At 38.7% G+C, this 18,800-nt stretch overlaps 1 protein-coding gene across 2 annotated transcripts in view; it reads left to right on the top strand.

The window, feature by feature from the left end:
• Positions 1–18,102, top strand: part of LOC101854394 (pyridoxal phosphate homeostasis protein) — a 20,886-nt gene extending 2,784 nt beyond the window's left edge. For both annotated transcript variants that reach the window (XM_005092637.3, XM_013079385.2), the window contains exons 2-9: positions 3,309–3,417; positions 5,846–5,953; positions 7,637–7,672; positions 8,192–8,267; positions 8,699–8,833; positions 11,389–11,531; positions 11,992–12,090; positions 13,536–18,102. In XM_005092637.3, the coding sequence (XP_005092694.2) occupies positions 3,319–3,417; positions 5,846–5,953; positions 7,637–7,672; positions 8,192–8,267; positions 8,699–8,833; positions 11,389–11,531; positions 11,992–12,090; positions 13,536–13,724 (885 nt within the window). In that variant the 5' untranslated portion in view covers positions 3,309–3,318 and the 3' untranslated portion in view covers positions 13,725–18,102. The remainder of the gene's footprint in view (positions 1–3,308; positions 3,418–5,845; positions 5,954–7,636; positions 7,673–8,191; positions 8,268–8,698; positions 8,834–11,388; positions 11,532–11,991; positions 12,091–13,535) is intronic.
• Positions 18,103–18,800: the final 698 nt, after the last annotated feature.

Here is an 18,800-nt window from a genome sequence, read left to right as displayed (position 1 = left end):
GGTGGAGTCGCTGCTGGTGGAGGTGGAGTCGCTGCTGGTGGAGGTGGAGAGGCCCGTGGCATTAGTGAAAAGTATTTGTGCAGTCCTGAAGTGGATGCTGATGACAATGAAGGGGTTGTTGACGGTGGTGGCAAGGCTCTTGGTGGAGTTTGTTGAGGGATATCAGGAGTTGCTGAGGTACCTTCAGGGCTGGAGAAGAAACTCCTACTGGCCTCCATTTTGCCACTTGTCAGAGGGCTCTCTGGGTTAAAAGGAAAGATGCCTGAACGTCTGAAACCTTTCAGGCTGGCTTCTGGCCTGGCACAATGCTCCCACACTTTTTTCAACAGGTGCGAAAAATTGGCCGCTGATGGCGTCTCCCCTGTCTCCTCCAGGTGCTGCTTCACCACCACGGACCATCTTGCCTTCATGGAACCGAATACCGATAGGTCTAGAGGCTGAATTATGTGAGAGGCATGAGGAAGAAGGCCATAGAGTATGATGCCATGTTCCTCACACATCTCGAGCGTGCCAATGTCACTGTTGTGACTTGTGTGTCCATCGACGAAAAGGACGACTGGCTTTGGCTTTTCCGCGATGAATGGTATAAATACATCCTTTATGAAGGTGTGGAAGATAGTAACGTTCACCCATCCATTGCTTGATAGCTACATGAACGCGTCCTTGAAGCCAGCAAGGAAGTTGGCTGAGGGCATTCTTTTCCTCGGAAAAACCAGCAGGGGATTCACGTATTCCCCAGCAGCTGATGCACATGCCAACACTGTTATCTGATTCTTCGTGTTATTGCAGATGTTATACACATGCTTCATGCCCACCGGGGCCAGGACTCGCCTGGAGACAGGTGCGAACGCGAAACCAGTCTCATCTGCGTTGAAGATTCTATCTGGGCTTTTGAGGAGGGCTGGGTCTCGAGAGTCGAGATATTTCTTCATTTCGGAGAACCAGTCCCTAATGTCCTTCTCCTGCACTAGGGCTCGCTCCTTGCCAAGAGCTTGAGGGGATCGGAGGCTAAGTCCTGGGTGACGTTTTTTGAAGTTGGTCACCCAGTCCCTACCAGGAAGGCCATCTTCTCTCCTTACTGACGCTCCTCACAGGTCTAATATTTCCTTCACCTTTTGCCGCACGTCTTCGTGGGTGCGCCCCATTGACCGCTGGGCATGAACTTTGATCCACGTGACCAATCTCTCCTCCTCGTCAGTGAGCAGCTTATGAACTTGAGACTTGACGGCCCTTCTCCCCCGCACCTTGTCACCCAAAGTGGAGAGGGGAATTTTAAACGTTTTTGAAGCACCATATAGTGTCATACTCTTGGACCGGACCAGCTTCACTGCTTCCTCCATTATTTCTTGAGAGTAATTTTTATTTGGTTGGGCCATATTCAGTGGTTTATGGGAGATTTCCTTACACTGTGTTGTTTTGATAATTGATAAGAAAGAAAAGGTGCTGTGGACACAAGAAGGGGAAAGAAGAAAACAAGAATTAGACTAGACCAAGAATAGTATTCTTAAAGGAAAAGAACAAAAAAGAAAAAGAAGAAGATGTGAAAAGAAGAAATTGGTCATTTTGGGGATTAAATGACAACCATGTCCATATCCCATTTCCATATATATTGATTAATTTTGACATTAATACATTCTGATCATCTTCCATTGGCAATATAAAGCATCCAAAAGGAAAGAAAACAGTCGGTTTCAGTGCGCAACGCAGGTCCTAAAGAAATAAGTGAAACAGCTAAGGCTACAAGAAGCCACACTGTCAATGCCAAATGTCAAAAGCCGATATTGCGCACCAAAACGGACGGGGCAAATTTGGTCCGCTTCAGTGCGCAACCCCATCGGGCATGTTCCAGGCATTCAGAAGCAGCCTGCGATCGTTTGGGCTCGATTTTAGTGTACATTCTACGATACATAAGAGCTAGATTAACCAGAAGAGCTAATAATCGACCACTCAAGCGCTTAGTAATTCACCGACTCCGATTACGAAAACAATCAATATGAAGGGGCAAAACTTACTGACACCGTAGAATCATGTGTGTAGACAGGAACCTCCAAAACGAAAGTGCAATTTAGTTGTTATTGCGCATGCTCACATAAAGTAACCTCGTTTTCGCTGTTCTTATCCAAAACAAAGCAGGAGACCGGGGATTGCGCACCCAACAAGGTGCGCGGTGATGCGGTTTGACTCTAGATCTAGATTAAGAAAGTGGCTATTCTCACCCGCCCGGAAGTTCTCGCAAGATCTACTCCTCCCCTCTTCTCTCTCTCTCTGTCTCTTTCTGAATACTGTCTATCGGTGTGGACGATCAAATTGACCAAAACAAAGTTAAAAAATGATGTTAAAACACAAAAGTAAATTAATTTGGTTGTCTACAAAGATGCTACGGCTATTTAACTTTTCGAATCGAGCCGAACTACGCGGGTCGCCATTTTGTTTTGCCTGGAAATTCTCGCGCTACTCCTCTCTCTCTTTCTCTCTCTCTCTCCACTGCCCACAGACAAAATTGTACGCTTTTAGTAGGCTACAGTTGTAATGGAACGTTTGTTCACGGCACAGAATTCTACAATTTTTCTGTTATCACAGTGTAGAATTCTGTGGTTTAGGGTGAACGCAAACTTTGGTGAACGCGCACCGGGTGAGAATAGCCACAAGACTCGCCTGCGCTATTCTCACTCCGGGTGAGAATAGAGGTGGCCCTAGATTAATAGATATATATATAGGCCCGTGGCCACCACAACACCAACAATTTTGGGTCTAGAATCCAAGTCTTTTTTCAATTCAAGATTGTTAATTAAGTCCCTCGACAGTACACCTAACAATCACAAACCATGTCAGTCCGAAGTTTAGTCAAATTTTACTTTTATGCGAAAAAATTGCTTTGAAACCCTCTGTTTTTGTGATGTTGTATGTATAAATTTTGCTCAGTAAACTTGTAAAATATTAAGACAAGATGTCAGGGTGCAAAATTTATGACATACAACTTCACAAAATGCTGCATGTTTGACAAGATAAATTATTTGAGTTGTGTGTTGATATGGGGGGGGGGGGGGGGGGGGGAATAAAACTTATACATTAACTCATACATTTTATGGTTTGGGAACAGGTCTTGTGGCAAAGCAACCATTTGCAACAATAATAATTAGGTCTATAGTGAACATCAAAGTGTTTTCTGCTTGGTCTATTTTCTCCCAAATAGTTAACAGCCTCTGTCCTCAAGACATGGGATATTTAGCATTCTGTTTAGTTAACTTGGATTTATTTATTACAAATGTTTTTTTCGTGCAATGTCTCCCTTTACATATGTCCTTCAGGTCATTTGATATGTTCCGGATGATGTCATCTGCTGCAATGTCAACCATAGCGCGCCAGTTAAAGCAAGTGTCAGAGAAAGTTACTGCTGCAGGCCTGAAAAGACCAGAGGTCAGTCTGATTTTTATTACTGCACACCATAGTACACGAGAATTTGTCTAAATGTTGTAGATATTCAGTTGAATAATTTTTTTTGACAGCTTTCAGCATTTTTTTTTCCACAATGAGGATTTGGTACACAACATTAAGTGCACCCAGCTTAATGTTGTTGATTCTGCTCCTTGATACTGAAGGAGGTGGAGGAAAATGCTTTCAGGATGAACAATCTGGGTATATTAAATGCAGCCGTCTCGTCATTTTTTTGTAAAATCATATTTTCAAAACTGAAACATTAGAGTTTCTCTTCATCAAAGGTGAATTTTTTTCCCTCTGAACCGCCCAGTGGGTCTGTGCATTTACAAACAAAATTTTGTCTTTTCATACTTTGTTGCAAAGTTGGGTCCGTGGCTGGTTCAGAGAACAAATTGGAGGTAAATCATACTAAAATCGTAAGATGAGTATTGGGGAGATACAGTATGAAATTTTAAATAGCAAAGACCGTGGGTAGGCAAAATGCCAGAGATAAGTTAAAAGTAAATGAATTTTGGTAAGAAGTGAAAATATATCTGAGGTGTACGGGGAAGGGTAGCTCCTCTGGGGAAGGGATCAAGTGGAGTCCTTTTTTAGGAACTGTCATCCAACTTGGTCTTTGCCTGGCACCCAGCTTTCACATGTGGCTCATTGAAGCATTTGCATGCGATTGCAGTCACCACTGAAGCAATTGCACTGATTGGACAACTGAACCAAGTAAGGTCTTCCGTCAGGTCTAAAACCCTCAGTGAATTAGAGATGACCTCAAGCCAGCTTGTAAAGACTGTGTGGACAGACAGAGGAGACCACTAGCTTGGTTCAACAGCTTTAAAAACGCGGTCCAGCAACACACTGTGGGAAGTGGAGGGCATGTCAGAGCTCAAAAGAAGACCTGGCCATCTGCTGCCACCGGAGAAGTCCCCTTCAGTAAAGAATCATCATGTAAACTGGACTGGACCCAGACTTTCGCAGCTCAAAGGTTGGGTTGCTGTAGTGCAACAGTGCCTCCACCTTAAACAAAATCATGCACAGGTTTTCTTAGTGAAAGCACTTTCTCCCCTCTTTCTCTTTTCTTCTCTTTTTTTCCAACTGTGGATAATGAACGTGCAGTGGCGTCTGCTTTGGTCAAAATCTGAGGGACTGCAAAATTTTCTTGTTTTTGCCAGGTTTTTGGTTTAGAGAAGTTGTTCAAATAAGGACAAATAAAATTGGGTATAAAATTGGGTATTTTATTTTCTTTCAGTTTACAGCTGTTTTCAGGTTAAGTGTGTTCAGTTTAAGAAGACTCAACTGTACTTTGTAAAAGGAGAAGGATGTTTGGCCATAAGTCCCTGCATCAAGCAGCAAAGTTAATAATGAAACAAATGAAATAAGCGCACGTAACACCAATTCTGAAAGAACTACACTGGCTGCCAGTAAAAGCAAGGGTCAAATACAAAACTGCCGTTTTCTGTTTTAAATAACTGGATAATACAGCACCTATTTATCTGAAACAGTTCCTAGAATTATATCGTCTACTCGGAGCCCTTAGATCAGCCAATGACAAATTGATTCTTAGTACCCCAAAACAAAATTACAAAACATACAGCGAGTGTTCCTTTTTCTTCTTTGGCCCCTCATGTATGGAACGAACTCCCATTTATATAAGGAGTACCCCTACTATTCACATTTTCACAAAACAGCTGAAGCTGTACTTATTCACAAATAAATGCATACATGTCATAACAATGAACTGCTATTTTTAAAATTACATGTATATGTTTGCCTGACAGTGAGACTGAAGAAATAGTGTGTGAGAATGAGAGTGGAAGGGGGGAGGGGGGAAAAGAGACAGACACAGAAACAGACAGAGAATGTTATTTTATCTGTTGAGAACGAATGTTTTATTGGATGTTTTATCCTGTCTGTAACCATTCAAGTTATAATTTTTATGGTGACCGTTAGTGAGTTTTTATTGCATTCTACATTTTTAGTGAACGTACTGCCAGGGTCACAGGATGATTAATTTCCTCATAGAAATTTTTTATTCATATACATATAACTATGTTTTGCGTACACACATGTCCATTAATTTTTAAAGTGTGATATTTTTATGAATGTAATGCGCTTTTGGGCAGCATAAATGCTATTTATTTATTTATTTTTTAAATATAATTGTAGGTATTTAAATGTTCAAGGTTAGCTTTTTCTTAACAGTTATTATGAGTATTATTAATATGTGAAATGAGAATGCCAGAAAACCAAATCACACATAAATGAGACTGAGAATGCATGTATGGGATGTGTGTATTATTTTTGTGATGGATTTGAATTATATTTTTGAGGAGTGGATTTATTGAATACAGAACCTTTCCATGAAAATTTGATTCAAACTCACAAGAGAAATTATTGGACGTTTTTTTTTCTTCAGAAACTTCAGTATGTTCAACCGAGACTTGTTGCTGTGTCAAAAACAAAAGGTGTGGACATGATTGTTGAAGCATATGATGCTGGACAACGGCACTTTGGAGAGAATTATGTATGTTCGCTTTTTTGTTGAAATAAATTGTGTTGAATTTCATACTTTCTGTAGTTAGATAATTTTTAAACCATAATATGTTTGTGGTATGTAAGTATACAAGAAAAGTAGGTAGTTGGAGATCGCCAGCAATAGGTTCTACTTCTTTTTTCTCCCAGTGTTATTTCTGTCTGTCTGCCTGTCCCACTTTTTTCCCACATAAATTAATTGTTATTTTGTCTGTGTGTTTCTCTTTGCTCAAAAAAAGTTGTTTTTTTTTTTTTAAATTCAAGATTATGAATGAGAGAAATTTCAAGCTGCACGCACTCTCTTTTATTTTTCTATATTGGTCCTATCATAGACAGAAGTTAATTTCAGAGGGTCTGCCTTTTTCATGATCTTACTCACTGTGTTTATGGGTTTTGACTGACTGTCACAGAGCACACATACACGATAAACTATGGGTTACACATGTTATTACCGAATGTTGAATAGCAAGTCATATTTTTCTTTTTCCTTTTTGAAAGTAGTATACATTGAGCCTTGGTTCAAGGGAAATTGATCGGTTGAACAAACATGAACTTTTTATGCTGACATCCATCTTAATAATCTTAAGAAGTGATGCCATATTGTGGACAAATATGTTTTTATAATTTTGTGTCCCTTTTCAGCTTACGAAGAATCATTGTGTAAGTTTCAAAAGAGAGGGGTTTCCTCTTTCTCTGCTTTTGCATTATATATGTACATGGCTAGCCTAGTATAAGGGTAACAGTTATTGTTGAATAGACAATGCAAGTTAATTATTCAAGGACTGTTGTTTGTGTCCATATATTGGTTTTTGAACATCAGTAAAGGCCCTAGGGTGGTGTTTAGGTGTGCTCAGTGACATGGAACACTCATACTGAAAGCGAAGGAAAGGGAGAAAGAGAGTGAAGTTTCACTTGCCCAGTTTTTCTGACCTCTACAAATACGCTCCTTGCTGATCTTACAACAGGTTTAGTCAAAGATTGTATACTACAAGATGGTTCACCTTTTTTTGGAGGTGTCCTCAGCATTCTTTGAGCAGCCCTGCTGCTTGTTGAAAGTCAGAAGTTGATCACGAGGAAAAAATGCACATGGGCACACAACATAGGGCTGTCGTAGAATGTGCTATTTAGTCCCACAACTTTCTAAATGCTGGCTACCTTTATTCCGAGATTGCTTGTATGAAGGTTTAGTTACAGCAAGGTATTTTATTGAATTAATGATATGGGAATTTCTTTTCCTTTAACTCTTTAAACCCCATCGGACGCTGGGAGCGTCCGGCAGTAATAAGCCTGTTCCACGCTGGGAGCGTCCGATACTAGTGACAACTGTCTTGTTTTATTTAGCGTTATTGTTTTCTTGTTTTTCGAACTATTCCCGAACTAAGTTTATTAGTAATGGCTAAGCCTTTGTTTCCACCATTTAGAAGTTGGAGGCAAGCTTTTGGGGTTGTGATGAGACATAGTGCACCAGGTGTTGGTGACTGTAAAAAAAAGCCTCCGGGGAAACAATGGAAAAAACTCAGGGTTTAAAGAGTTAAGTGAGTCCTGAAGTTGATGACTTGAAATTATTTGAAAGCTTTTCCCACTTTTTGATTTTTCTATGATGCTTTTTGAGTTTACATACGGAGCAATTTTTGGGCATTTTGTAGATTTTTATTTGAAATTTTCTGTTCCGCAGGTTGTTGAACTGATTGACAAAGCAAATGATATTGAGGTATTGTCTTTTCCTTTTTTATGAGGTTATTTTTTCTTTAGAGCATTCATTGAAACCAGTGCCTCGGCTTTAAGGTGCTAGAAATGGATAAAAAACGATTTAGTCATAACTTGAGTTATGACAGTATTGAAAAACACTCGCAGGTTGAGACTTAAGATAAAGACTAATGTCACCCATCTTTGCTATTCTTATTTCTTATTTGTGTGTACAATGTGGTTTTCTGTAATTAAATTTTCATGAAGATATATATATATTAATTGGCTCAACCAGTATCACTTAATAGAGTACATAAATGAATATTATTTGATTGTTTGACCCCTATTATCACACATTTGTCTTAGTTATGGAACCTTCACAGAAATTACTCTGTCTTTTATTAACATTCGTTGTAGACTTATACAACCAAAACAGCTGTTCAGGATTCTGATATGACAAAACCCAGTGTGTTTGCTACATCCGTTTATGGTCTTGTCAAAGTATTTAGTAAAGCTTGTATCAATACCAACAATTTTTCCCCAGTTGCAAGATCGATGTGATGATATAAAGTGGCACTTCATTGGTCATCTTCAGAGGAATAAAGTATCAAAACTACTGGGTTCGTTTAATAATTCCTTAATATTTTCCAAGATTTTTTGGTACCATAAACATGTCTGTTTCTTAATTTAAATTAGTTTGTTTTCTGTAATTACATCACTTAGGCTGTTTTAGCCTCTTCATTTTCCTTTGCAATAACATTTGTTAAATGTAAGAACTAGATCTCAGTGCTGTTTAAATCATTTCAATATATACATATCAGTAACCGTTTTTCCTTTTTCCTTTTCCCCCAAAGAAGTTAAAAATGTTGAGGCTTTAGACTATAAAAGATATTTTTTTGAAATTTTGCTTTCTACCCTAGTTTTCATTGCTCTCCCCCCAAATGACTTTGTCTTGACCATCACTTGCTTGGAGTTGTAGCTCTCTCCTCTTTATTGTGACGGCTATACTCACTATGTAGCTTTATCATATGTCATACTTTTTGTGAGCCAGATATTCCCAACCTCTTTGTTGTGGAGACAATTGACAGTGAACGCCTTGCTAAAGCTGTAAATGATGCCTGGGTGCGGCAAGGAAAACAGGAGCCTCTCAATATCATGGTTCAAGTTAATACCAGTGGGGAAGAAAGTAAGTTGGCAAAATCCTTGGCCTCACTAATGTCTATGAATACCCCTTTGTGAACTGAAGCAGACAATGATACCCTCTCTATGTTAAACAGAGTGGTAAGATGCATAGATGCCTATTCCGTCATTTATTCTTGTGCACTTTGTTAAACTGTGTGTGAATAGACCTTGTGCTCATAAATGACACCCACCCTGCGGTTTGAATAACCAACTGAAGACATCATAATACCACTTCAGTGTACTGGTATCTGCGATTGTATCAGGCGAAACTGATGTATGATTGCATAGCCCAATTCTAGGTTTTGGCTCATTAGATCCTTCTTATCATGGTGAGCACCTCAAACTGAAATGTATTTGAAAAGGTAGTTAATAACTCATGTACACGGCATAAGGGTTGTGGGAGAGCTGATTATGTATTCTGTGTGGTAGTCTTCCTGTGATCTGAGGAAATTTTTCCCTCTTTTCGGGTTTTGTCTTTCCATTTATTCGTTATTTTGTCTTTTTTTTCCTCATTGTTCGTTAATCTGTCCATGGTTGTTTTTTCTGCTTTCCACTCAAGCCTTTATTTCGGCTCGTGTTGTACAGAGACAAGCACTGTCATTGGGGACTTCCTTTTATTTTTGTCGCCCTTTTTCTTTCGTTCTCCACTTCGGGTGAACTCTTAAATAAAAATTGATCAGGGATGTTCAGGTACTTGTTGAGAATGTGCAGTAAGTCTTATCTCTTGAACTTTTAATTGTCGAAGAATATTCTCTCTTTATAGCCCCACAAATTCTGGACTGAATTCGACTTGGGGTCTCTGAGTTTTTCATATTAACAACAAAAGTAGAACTTTTTTTTAAAAGGTAGTGCATTCCCTGGCAATGACTATGCATTTTGCCATCAAATCTCAGTTCAAGTATTTTTTTCATCTTTCACTGCTTTTAAATGACTTTAAGACGAGCAGTAAGTGTTTTAAAGTGGACCATTGTATTTTCTCCGAGAGACCCTGCCATAAGGCTCTTAGTGAAGAAACAAAGTCTTCTTTTCTGTAAATGGTATCCGGCACCCTTTCAAAATACTTCCTTAAATGATGTGGCTCCACATTACAAGATGTTGAAAGAGTGATTTGTAGGTAAATCTTCCTTTCAATTCCCATTTGGTAGCTTTGTGAAAATTTGCTCGTCCAAAGAAGGTAGCTCCAAAGTAGAAGATTAGCTTAGCAGAGAGATTTTCTGGTTTGGGTAGCTGAGGGGGCTGACAGTGATTCGGAAAGGAGGTGTTTGTTTTGGGAACGCCTTGGAAATAAAGTGATTTTGCAAGCGTTTTTCTCTTTTCGTTTTTATTATCCTAGGCAATGCTGTTTAATTTCAGACTAAAAACTTTTATGGACACCGTTCCATAATCTCTTGGGGATTCCACACCCACTGGCTGTCACCTAGTCATGTATTGGGCATGATCTTATTCAAGTGCAAGAGTGGGATAACAGTAGGTCTAGTTCAACATCCTTTTTTCTAATAAATGTATTATTTTTAGACCATGGAGCATTCTTCTACTTCTTGAATGTGTAAGGGATTTTTCAAAAATTTTTCCAAGATGCATCAACTTTGAGATTGAGCATCGCTGCCTACTGTCACTACTGAGAGACTTCTCCGTAGTCTTAATTTGGTGTGCTTAATAGGTCATTTTCAGATCATCTTGTATGGTAACGACAAAACTGAACAAAAAGAAAAAAAATCATTCTTCGTTTTTGGCCATAAAAGTAAAAGATTATTTTCACTTGCCTTTTTTTGTTGTACACCAAGAAAGTAAGCCTTTCATGAATTTCAGATTGGTGTGTCTCATTAAGAAATTTTAGTTCTTGGCCAGTTGCATTATCATTGGAGCAAAGTACAGTATGTAAATTTGGAATGTCACAGTGATCCAGTGATTTTGTTTTAGTTGTGCAGTTTGCAAGACAACTCTTATGTTGTGGAAAGATTTTCTTTTATTGTCTATTATGTTCCCCACTGTGCTGTTTTTTTGAGATGCTGGGAAAGTCTCCCTGTTATGCTGTTTGCTTTTTGTTTAGAATCAGCTCTCTCTTTAACAGTTGTGGAAAATAATGTCATTCAGTACTTCTGCAGAAAACAACCCTTGACAATTGCCATGCAACCAGTCAAAGAATGGCTTGAATCTCTGAAAAGGAGAACTCTTCAAGATTGCCATGAAAGGATGTGTCAGCCTTGTCATGAAAGTTTACAAAGTCATGAGATGATCATATTTTGTTTAAGAAAGGAGCATGCATTTGATTAATAAATTAGAAAAGATTTTTTTTAAGGCACTGCTTTTCAACTGTTGGTTCAGGTTTTTGAAACTTCATTCTCTACAGCTTTTATCAATCATTATTCGCATAGGAAGGAGAGATTTTTAATGTCTACACGAGAATCATTCACGGGACAATATTTATGTGCTTAATGTCCACAGTTCTTGTAACAACGTCTGTGCTGGTTCTTTGTGAAAGTCTTTATTTTCCTATAGCAATGCGCATTTTACAGACTGTTATGTATGAACCTGTCAAACTCCTCCCTGTGTCGACAGATAAGAGTGGATGTGCAGTAGGAGAGACTGCTAAACTCGTTGGTTACATCAGAGAGAATTGTCCAAAGCTCAACATCCTGGGTCTAATGACAATAGGGGCTTATGATTATAACCCAATGGCTGGACCCAACCCAGACTTTCAGGTGAGATGTGCAAGTAGAATCATTGGTGGCCAAGATGTGAAGGCTTTTGTAGTGAAATTGGAGTGAAAAAAAAAATGAATCTTAAGCCTGATAATTATTGTACTGCAAGGCTTGAGAAACTCATATGTCGTTGTAATCATTTTATCGCTGATGAAGTTTTTTATTACACATTTTGAAATACGGTCGAACCTGCTCTAACGGCCACCTGTCTAAAACTATTGCCTGTACAAAAGACTTTTTTTCTCGTTGTAATGACACTGATGTCCACTTGGTTAATAAAAGGCAGCCACTTTTCTCCTCGACAATGGGTGGCCACCTTGGACAATTTGGACGGCAATTTTTGTACTTGCATTATTTCCAGGTGTACGATTTTGATCTGGATTTTGTAAGTTTGAATAACAACTTTTAAATATATTTACAATTTTACAAATAAATTTCAAAGACTCCTTTTTTTTTTCAGGCACTTTTTCAAATTCGAGAGGAAGTCTGCAAAGCACACAACATTCCAATTGACAAAATGGAGCTCAGCATGGGCATGTCTTCAGATTTTGAACAAGCTGTAAGGGAAACTGTCATTTTTTGCTGAATTCATTTATGTTTTTGCTTCAAATTGAAACTTCCATATATATGGTCTAGTGCCCGGAGTCCTAAAGAAAAGATACCTTAAAACAAATTAGATTCAAACAAAAGATCTCACTCTTCCTCCCTGCCATTCTCATTCTCTTTTCCCTTTCCACTTTCTTCCCCTCCCCTTGTGCCTCCTTTTGCATACATTTCACTTATACTCTGTTAAAAATCATACGTTAAAATTTTTTTGGCCCTCAGAGTGCTGTATGCTTTAAAACAACCTTGTCCTCTGCATGAGTACAGATATACAATATCATAGACCCAGAGTTCTTGTGATTTAATATTACTTTTTTCTGATCACGAAGAAGTTGCTCGTGGGTGGTCGGCAGGCTTTCTGATGTGGTTTGCGGCCTCTTTCCCTATCAAACATTTGTTATCCATATCTCTCCTTCTTTTCAATGCTACTCTCTAATAAAACCTCTAATCTTCAGCATTTATGACCTATTTGTGTTGCAAGTGCCACTTTTATGACTATGACTGATTTGTGTTGCAAGTGCCGGTTAGAATCTGCTGGATTTGTGTTATTGATTTGAAATATTGATGCTGATGTTTGATAAGATTTGAAAAAATAGGCCTACTCTTATTGTTACTTCCTCTTTTCTGCGAGTATACAGTAGACCTCACATCTAGCGAATTCTTTAGGTCTGACATTCATTTTTCACCATCCAAGGTTTTTATGTAAATGAGTTTTGACAAACACGCGCCTTTAAGATTAATAAAGAGGAATAAACAAAAACAGAGATTCTTTCCTCTTTTGCTGAGTCCTCTGCAAGTAGATTTGAGGTTTACTATATATGACATAATGATCCATGCAAGTTGATTGCTTTGGCATGTTGTCTGTTAATAGCGCTTCATTATTAATTTGTGCCAATTTAGAGGTACATTAAAACTCTGATATGATTGGGGGGGGGCAGGTTGTCATAATAAGCTATAGATATAGATCTAAGTACTAGCTCATGCACTGGTCTGTGGAACCAATTATTTCCATTGGTTAGGCCATACACTGCAACTGGTTCAGTGAACAATGTGCTTCATGACACAGACATGCATATGAGCATGTTGGCCCTTTTCACAAAGTATCTGCAAAAAAGATCTCATTGTTTTTAACAAATATGCATATATTCAATTAAAATGAAGGTCGAACCCGATGACTTCGTTGTTTTCAAGTTTCACTGTGTCAGGCCTAAGCAGAAAAAAAGATGATAAATTAGGCTCATTTTGCTGAATGTTGATTGACTTCCTATAAGTGGAAAGAATTGTTATGTAAATTCAATGAAAATGAGGATGTTTATAGTTTACACATCATCTGTTCCAAATATGTCTGTATAATAACACAGATGTTGTTCTCTGCATCTAAAGTTGCTTTTTCTTCTTCAGATTGAGCTGGGCAGCACGAATGTGCGAGTTGGAAGTACAATATTTGGTGCACGGAGCAAACCTCAGAGCAGTTCAGAAGAGAATGCCACTCCAGCAAAATCCAGTCAAGGCACTGTCAACTCTGCAGTGGACAACATGACTGAAGCAAGTCTTCCATCAGAGCAGATTCAGAATTTAGCCTTGAGCTAGGTTTTTCTTTTAGTTTTTTTTGGTGTTCTTATCCCCCCCTTCCTTTGATTCTACTCCATTTGTCTCCCTTTAGTGCGAATGCCAAAACAAGGGATAAGGATGAGAGATGTGCCTCTTCTTAATCAGTTGTGGACTTGATTCTCTTTTGTTCTTAGTCAAGGATTGTACCATCAGGCAAGTTGACTGGTGATAGTCAGGTCTGATGTAAACTGAAAAGCTGAAAGGGAACAGTAATGCAGTTTTACACACTCCAGGTTTTCATGCCCATGGCTGCAAAGTAGTTTTTGAAGGCTCCAATCCCTTAAATGCTCTCTTTATCTTTGGCTGCAACAGACAAAGGTGGTCTAAAGAGTACTTTGTATGGTACTGGTGTTTTATTGCTTTTTTCATGTAGACCTGCTTCCTTCAATAAAGTCTTCTGTAAAAGATTCCAGCTCTAGTTTTGAATGGAATTTACATCCATGGAATATAGAAGTACATTTCTCCCAATCTGTCAGTATTATTTTCCATTTACCGTACCTTGGTTCTTTGATTGCCAATGAGATTATTTCCAAAGAGACTGCCTATGCATGGGTCAGGTTTGAGACTGAAGTTGCAAACTGTTGTCCTGCTGGGTTATGAAGAGCCTGTGCCATTACTGGGTTGCCTCTCTCTCTAAACCAATGCCTTTACTTCGATTGTTTTTGGCATTTTCCTTCACACGTACATTGAATTGGCGGACCTCTGTTAACCCTATTACTGTCCATGGTAAACTTCAAAACGGTCACAGGCATTTGAGGTGAACACAGGTGTCTGTTTTCAGATTGATTTTCTGGGTTTATATGAGACTTAAAACCTCCCTAACATATATTTTCAGAAAGGTAATTGGATTAAAAAATAGGAGCAAAACACATTTGAATAAAATTTTGATAATTATTGTTGTCATGGATACCAAGAAATCCAAGATGGCCACCATTTTGGACGTATGACTCATTTTAGATACCCCCTGACTCATTCAGATGACTTCAAATCCAAGTTTGTCTTGTGTCAATGAATTCTACAAAAACAAGCTTTCCATAAATATATAGTTTCTGGGGTTCATTACTTGTATTTTGTTCGTAATGTGCAAAACTGGTACAGGCAGAAGGAAAAATACAAAATATGTAAAACATTACAAAGCAGACTTCAAAACTGATGAAGTACATGGCGGAAAAAATGAACAGAGGAATAAAGGCAAACATTTCTACTTACTTGACAGGCATTCTCAACATTACGTAGAATCCTTCCTATCAAGTTCACACAACTGTCATTTTTGTCTCTTTATCCCACAACGCTGAATATCCAGGGTGTGAAAACTGGTCTTCACATCGTTCATGAACTCCAACTTGACAGATAGGGCACTAGTGGCGCGTGCGCTTTCTGTTGGACTCTTTTTTCCCTTGTAGGAGTTCCAATCTGTAAACAGTGGAACGAGGATGGGGGAGGCCTGGGGGCGTAGCAAGAGGTGGCGGTGGTGGCTGAGCATGTGGTCCGAGCCCCAGAGATCATGAATGACAGCCTGGATGAATGCCTGTTTCAAACGGGCTCCAGTTGGATGTTTCAGTTTGTTAAACTCAAATACTTTGAGCCTAGCAATGTCCAACAAATTGGAGAACATTTTGACCCAGTAGCGATGGGTAGCTCTCTCGGAGGCGAAGTGATCTAACTTTTTGTCACAAATGTCCACTCCACCCATGTAGGCGTTGTAACTAAAAATCATGGCTGGCTTGAGCTTTTCCTGGCCCCTGACCTGCTTTGTCTCATTTACTGCTGCATGGACAGTACTGAGGAGCAGCACAGGTTTTGTTAGTGATTTTTTCTCTCTGAAAGCCACAGATAAGAGTGGACCTCTTCTCTTGTACCTTGTGGCTCCAACGTCGAGTTTGTCGTTCTGACTCATGGTAATTAAACTTGGTTTACTTTTGGGTTTTTTCGTTAAGGAAGCATGTTTTTCGCGAAGTCCTTCTAGCATATCATATATAATATAATACGTTTACTGCAAGTAAGATGCTAATGGTATTGCTCCTCAGTATTAACAATGGTATGCTTTTGGGGGTTTTCTCTGGTTGTTTTCCTTGTATACAAAATTACTAGCTTGAAACATTAGTTATGATTGGAACTAACCATAACCAGAGGTTAGATAGAAATATTCTGGCATGACCTGAGAGGTTGTTGCATCTTGATCCATAAAATAAAAAAATTGCCATGCTGGCTGCATTTATGCCTTGGGTGATTTTGACATGGCCTTGGTGCAACCACTGACGTTCTACGGTCTTATGTCATGCAAATGCTATCACAATTAATTCGTAACAAATAATCAATGACTCAGCATTGAAAACTGACACTTTTTTTCTTTCTCGTTTATCTGCACTTGAACAATTTACCTAAAAATCTCTCAAACCAAGTTTTTCTACAAACATTTAAAAAATGTTCCTACCAGCTTCAATAAAAGTGGAAATGAAGAAGGATAAGGATAATAAATCAACAGATAATCCAAGGCTGTCCTCAGAGAAAGTTGCATGTGAAAATAGCAAAAGTTGCTGGAAAAATTAGCAAAAGTTGCAAGAAAAGTTGCAAGATGTGTATAGCTGAAAATATGTCCTGGAATTATTGGAATGCATTGTTGGTATGCTCATTCCCATCAAAGTAACCAACATGAGTTTTGTTAGGTCAAAATCAAAAGTTAAACGTGAATGTCTACCAACCAAAAAAAAACAAAACTGCATGGAGGTTACATGGTGTATAAAAACTGTCCCCTGACATATGTGCCAGGTCCTTAAACTCTCCCTGACTTTGGGCAGGTACGATCAGCATGGTTTGGGGCTGGGCTGTTCAAATATAATCTTACACCTTCTTTGGGACCCCCCCCCCCTCCTCCTCCCCATCTTGTAATGTTACATTATTCGCTTATTATAATAATGGCTTTTATATTGCGAAATCCGTGTTACGGTCACTCTTCTGTGCGCTCGTTATTTTTAGTCTTGGAATAAAATTTAGGTGTTTTTAACTAAATTTTATGATTATTTTTCCAACTTTTGCGGAAAATTGGCTAAAATTTGCTAAATCAAGAAAATAGCAAAAGTTGGTTAGGGGCAAAAGCTGCGCGCGCAAGTTGCGAGTGCGAAATTCTCTGAGGACAGCCAAGGGCAAGTGCTCTGTTAATCTTTGTTCACTCTTCTGCTTTATTTAGAAGATAGTGAAAGTGGTTGCACCAAGGTGTGGTTACACACAAGAACAGTTTACCTTTGCTCTCTTATACCCAATTGCTACATTTAGCCTGACAGTATGTCAGCTGTTATGTTTTGTCAAAAATTGGCTGTTGAAGACAGCCTGAAAGTTTACAAGGAATTTTTTATAGTTTTGTCAAATTTTAGAAACTTGTTTTCAGGTGTGAACAGTTTTATCTTTGTTCATGTTTTGCTGAAGATGTGCACCGAATAAACAGTGTTATATTTCATTAATTTAACAGACCTTTTAACACAGTAATAGTAAGGTCATCCAAGAGTTATGACCACAAACTCTATATCCATCCATGATGAAACCATTCTGGTGGGTTTAGAGTAGAACAATGAAAATTCAAACATAACAGGATTGCATGTACCTCTGTGCAGCATGGTACAGATTGGGCTAATGGAACACCTGCAAACTATGTCAAATCAATGAAATTTTACTGTCTTTCAAGGCAAATTATATATCATGAAAAATTACACACAAATTAATGTGCTTAGAATTTTATTTCTATTCTGGCGTTTTGCTGTCTGTAGGGACTTCATCATGCATAAATCAAAATGTCTATGAAAGCGAGTCATGCATATATTCTTGTCAGGTAAAAGTGACTAGGGAGGTAAATGATATAATATGGTTCTGCAAAATAAAGTGATTTGGAAAGTTAAAGTTGAAGAGGGAGAGAAGTAATTCAATTTTATTCATGTACCGGGTATGTTAAAGTACAGATACTGTTGACTTCTGTGTTTTTTACTTCTCTTTGACAGTGACACAGGTAGCAGGTACAGCGGTTAGTTTTTTAACTTTTTAAACTAAACACTCATAAGTAGGTTATGTTATTGTCACCTTTTATAATGTGAGTACCAGCAAGCTCTTCTTTAGCACCTGAGATGTGATGCCCTTGAGCAGGAATGCTTTGCTGGAAGTAACACTGTACATGTGTTCACAACTCTCAAAATATGGTTGTGTGGTCCTGCCTCTAAGTGATTATATGTTATTTATTATGAATCTGAGGTGGTGTGTGTTATGCTCTGATGGTTCAGAGTATGGTTTATTTTGCTCAGCATACTCATGAAATTATGTTAATGACAACTGTCAATCAGAGATAAAATAAACTGAATTCTTTCAAAATGCATCTTCACGCAGTTTGGTTTTTTCTTTTATGTACCGGTACTAGATATAATAAAATTTTACCTTTTATTAAGGCGGACCCTCCATAGACGGCACGCGGCACATGACTTGTCGGCACGTGCCGTGCCACAGGCTAATACCCCTCCCTGCATAGGCCATAGAACGACATCACAACACAACACACCACAACCATGGATTCGTCTGATGAAGATACTCTGATCATGTTAGCAATTCTAAATAATCGGAAAAAGAAGAGGAAAAAGCGGATCATGTGGTGAAGAGAACATTTTCTATTGAGGAGTAGTAGAGGAGAGTTTCATCGAACTTTCGGCTCCTTGATGAGACGTAGAGATGAGACATTGTTCTTCAACTACCTAAGAATGTCATACAGAACGTAGGGAGTATGATGAACTGAAGAACCTAGTGCTTCCTCGTCTACAACCAATTGGTTGTAATTATCGGGAACCAATATCAGCAGAAGAAAAATTAGTCTTGGCACTCCGGGTTTTGGGGGTCCCAAAGAAGCGGTCGGTCTCTCACAAGTTTCATAATTTTTTTCTTGTAGTCATCCATTTTGGCAGCATACGACACAAAAAACGAGCAATGCGGCAAAGCAAGGCACGCAATGTTTCGTCGTGGCTGTGTCGTGCCGTCAATGGAGTGTGCAACTCTAAATGGTTGTGTTTGATTTTGTTTCGCACC

Source organism: Aplysia californica, unplaced genomic scaffold, assembly GCF_000002075.1.
Source record: "Aplysia californica isolate F4 #8 unplaced genomic scaffold, AplCal3.0 scaffold00050, whole genome shotgun sequence".
Taxonomy (NCBI): Eukaryota; Metazoa; Mollusca; class Gastropoda; order Aplysiida; family Aplysiidae; genus Aplysia; species Aplysia californica.
Note: the sequence above shows the minus strand (reverse complement) of the source record. Positions and strands in the feature narration are given on the sequence as shown.